At 53.9% G+C, this 1,696-nt stretch overlaps 1 protein-coding gene across 1 annotated transcript in view; it reads left to right on the plus strand.

Moving 5' to 3' along the window:
* The window catches only part of ZMYM3 (zinc finger MYM-type containing 3), a gene marked incomplete in the record, with an annotated part of 17,546 nt that overhangs the window by 1,737 nt on the left and 14,113 nt on the right, over window positions 1-1,696 (plus strand). The window contains 1 exon segment of the mRNA XM_027770900.1: window positions 217-902. Coding sequence (XP_027626701.1) covers window positions 236-902 — 667 coding nt within the window.

A 1,696-nucleotide genomic window follows, 5' to 3' on the forward strand; every position in this document is an offset into this window, starting at 1 on the left:
GGCCAGGGTGGGGAACGCCTCTCCCCACAGGGGGCGCTGTGTGTGGGGGGGAGTGGTCACGAAGACTACTGTCTGTGGAAATGCTTGTCGTTTGTGATGGTGGGGGCTGTTGGTGAGAAATCCAAGTGGATGATGGGGTGTGTCCCAGAGCTTGTCTGGGGAGGAATTCTGGCTAAGACCACCTCTCTTGCCCCCTGTTCTACTCCTTATCTGCAGCCCATATCCAGCCATCCTCATGGACCCCAGTGATTTCCCCAGTCCATTTGATCCATTGACCCTGCCAGAGAAGCCCCTGGCTGTAGATCTTCCAGTAGGGATGGAATTTGGAGAGGATCTGCTGGAATCCCAGACTGCCCCAACTCGAGGATGGGCGCCCCCTGGCCCTTCTCCATCCTCAGGAGCCCTGGACTTGCTTGATACCCCTGCTGGCCTGGAAAAAGACCCTGGAGTCCTGGATGGAGCCACTGAGCTGCTGGGGCTGGGGGGGCTACTCTATAAAGCCCCCTCTCCCCCAGAAGTGGACCATGGTCCTGAAGGGACCCTTGCATGGGATGCAGGGGATCAGACCCTAGAGCCTGGACCAGGGGGCCAAACTCCTGAGGTGGTGCCCCCTGATCCGGGGGCTGGGGCAAATCCCTCTTCGCCTGAGGGGCTCTTAGAGCCTTTGGCTCCAGATTCTCCAATAACCCTGCAGTCCCCTCATACCGAAGAGGAAGAAACCACTTCCATAGCTACAGGGAGAAGGGGTCCTCCTGGGCAGGAGGAGGAGCTTCCCCAAGGACAGCCACCTAGCCCAAATGGACCCCCTAGCCCTTCAGTGGGAGAGACTTTGGGGGATGGAATCAACAGTTCTCAGACCAAACCTGGGGGCTCCAGCCCCCCTGCACATCCTTCCTTGCCAGGTAGGTTGCCTTCTCATCTGGTCAGTCAAGGCTGGGGAGAGGGTGGGGATAAGAAGGGGTAAAATGTGCTTTGGGAAGTGGGGGAGGAAGGGGAGGAGGGTAGAGAGATAAGAGTAGTAGAGTAGTGGTGTGGGGGGGTTGAAGGAGTTGAGGTTTGGAAGGGAGACGTGGGGGTGTGGCAAAGATTAATGAAAGTAGAGGTGGGGAGGCTTAGGGGCTGTGGGCGAGGAATTGGGTGAGGTGTCACAGAGTGGGTTGGGAGGAATAGATTTGGTGGGATAGATTCCCTTTTTCTCACCCCAGTGGGCTTTGGATGCCAAGGTCTTTCCTTCAGGATTTGGGAGAGGACACTAGATTTCTTGGTTCTAAGAGCTTGTGAGGTGTTTGGTTCTAGATGGGAGTTGGGGTTTCTGGGTTTGATGAATGGTGACTAGATTCAGAAGCCCTTGACAACATAATGTTTTCAAGGGAATGGTAGAAATGCAGAATCTAGGATCGCGTCTCTGATGGGGAGTGGAGAGGCTCTAGTTTCTTCCCTGTACTGCCTAGTGGTGTGCATCTCCCAGTCTGTGACTAGGGTCTTGGCACTTATATAACTCCTGAGGCCAGGGACACTGGCCCATACATTGATGTTTCCTTTTCCTCATGCTACCTTTAGGTGGTTGTATTTGTTTTAGTTGGTAAAATTTAAATTCCTGGTGAAAGGTCTGTTACCTGTGTTTCCTTAACTCCCAATGATTGGGACAGAAAGCTGATGGGAAGGGTGGAATTTTTTTTTCATGGAGAATAGCTGC

This window comes from Tupaia chinensis, unplaced genomic scaffold (assembly GCF_000334495.1).
Source record: "Tupaia chinensis unplaced genomic scaffold, TupChi_1.0 Scaffold000165_2, whole genome shotgun sequence".
Lineage (NCBI taxonomy): Eukaryota > Metazoa > Chordata > Mammalia > Scandentia > Tupaiidae > Tupaia > Tupaia belangeri.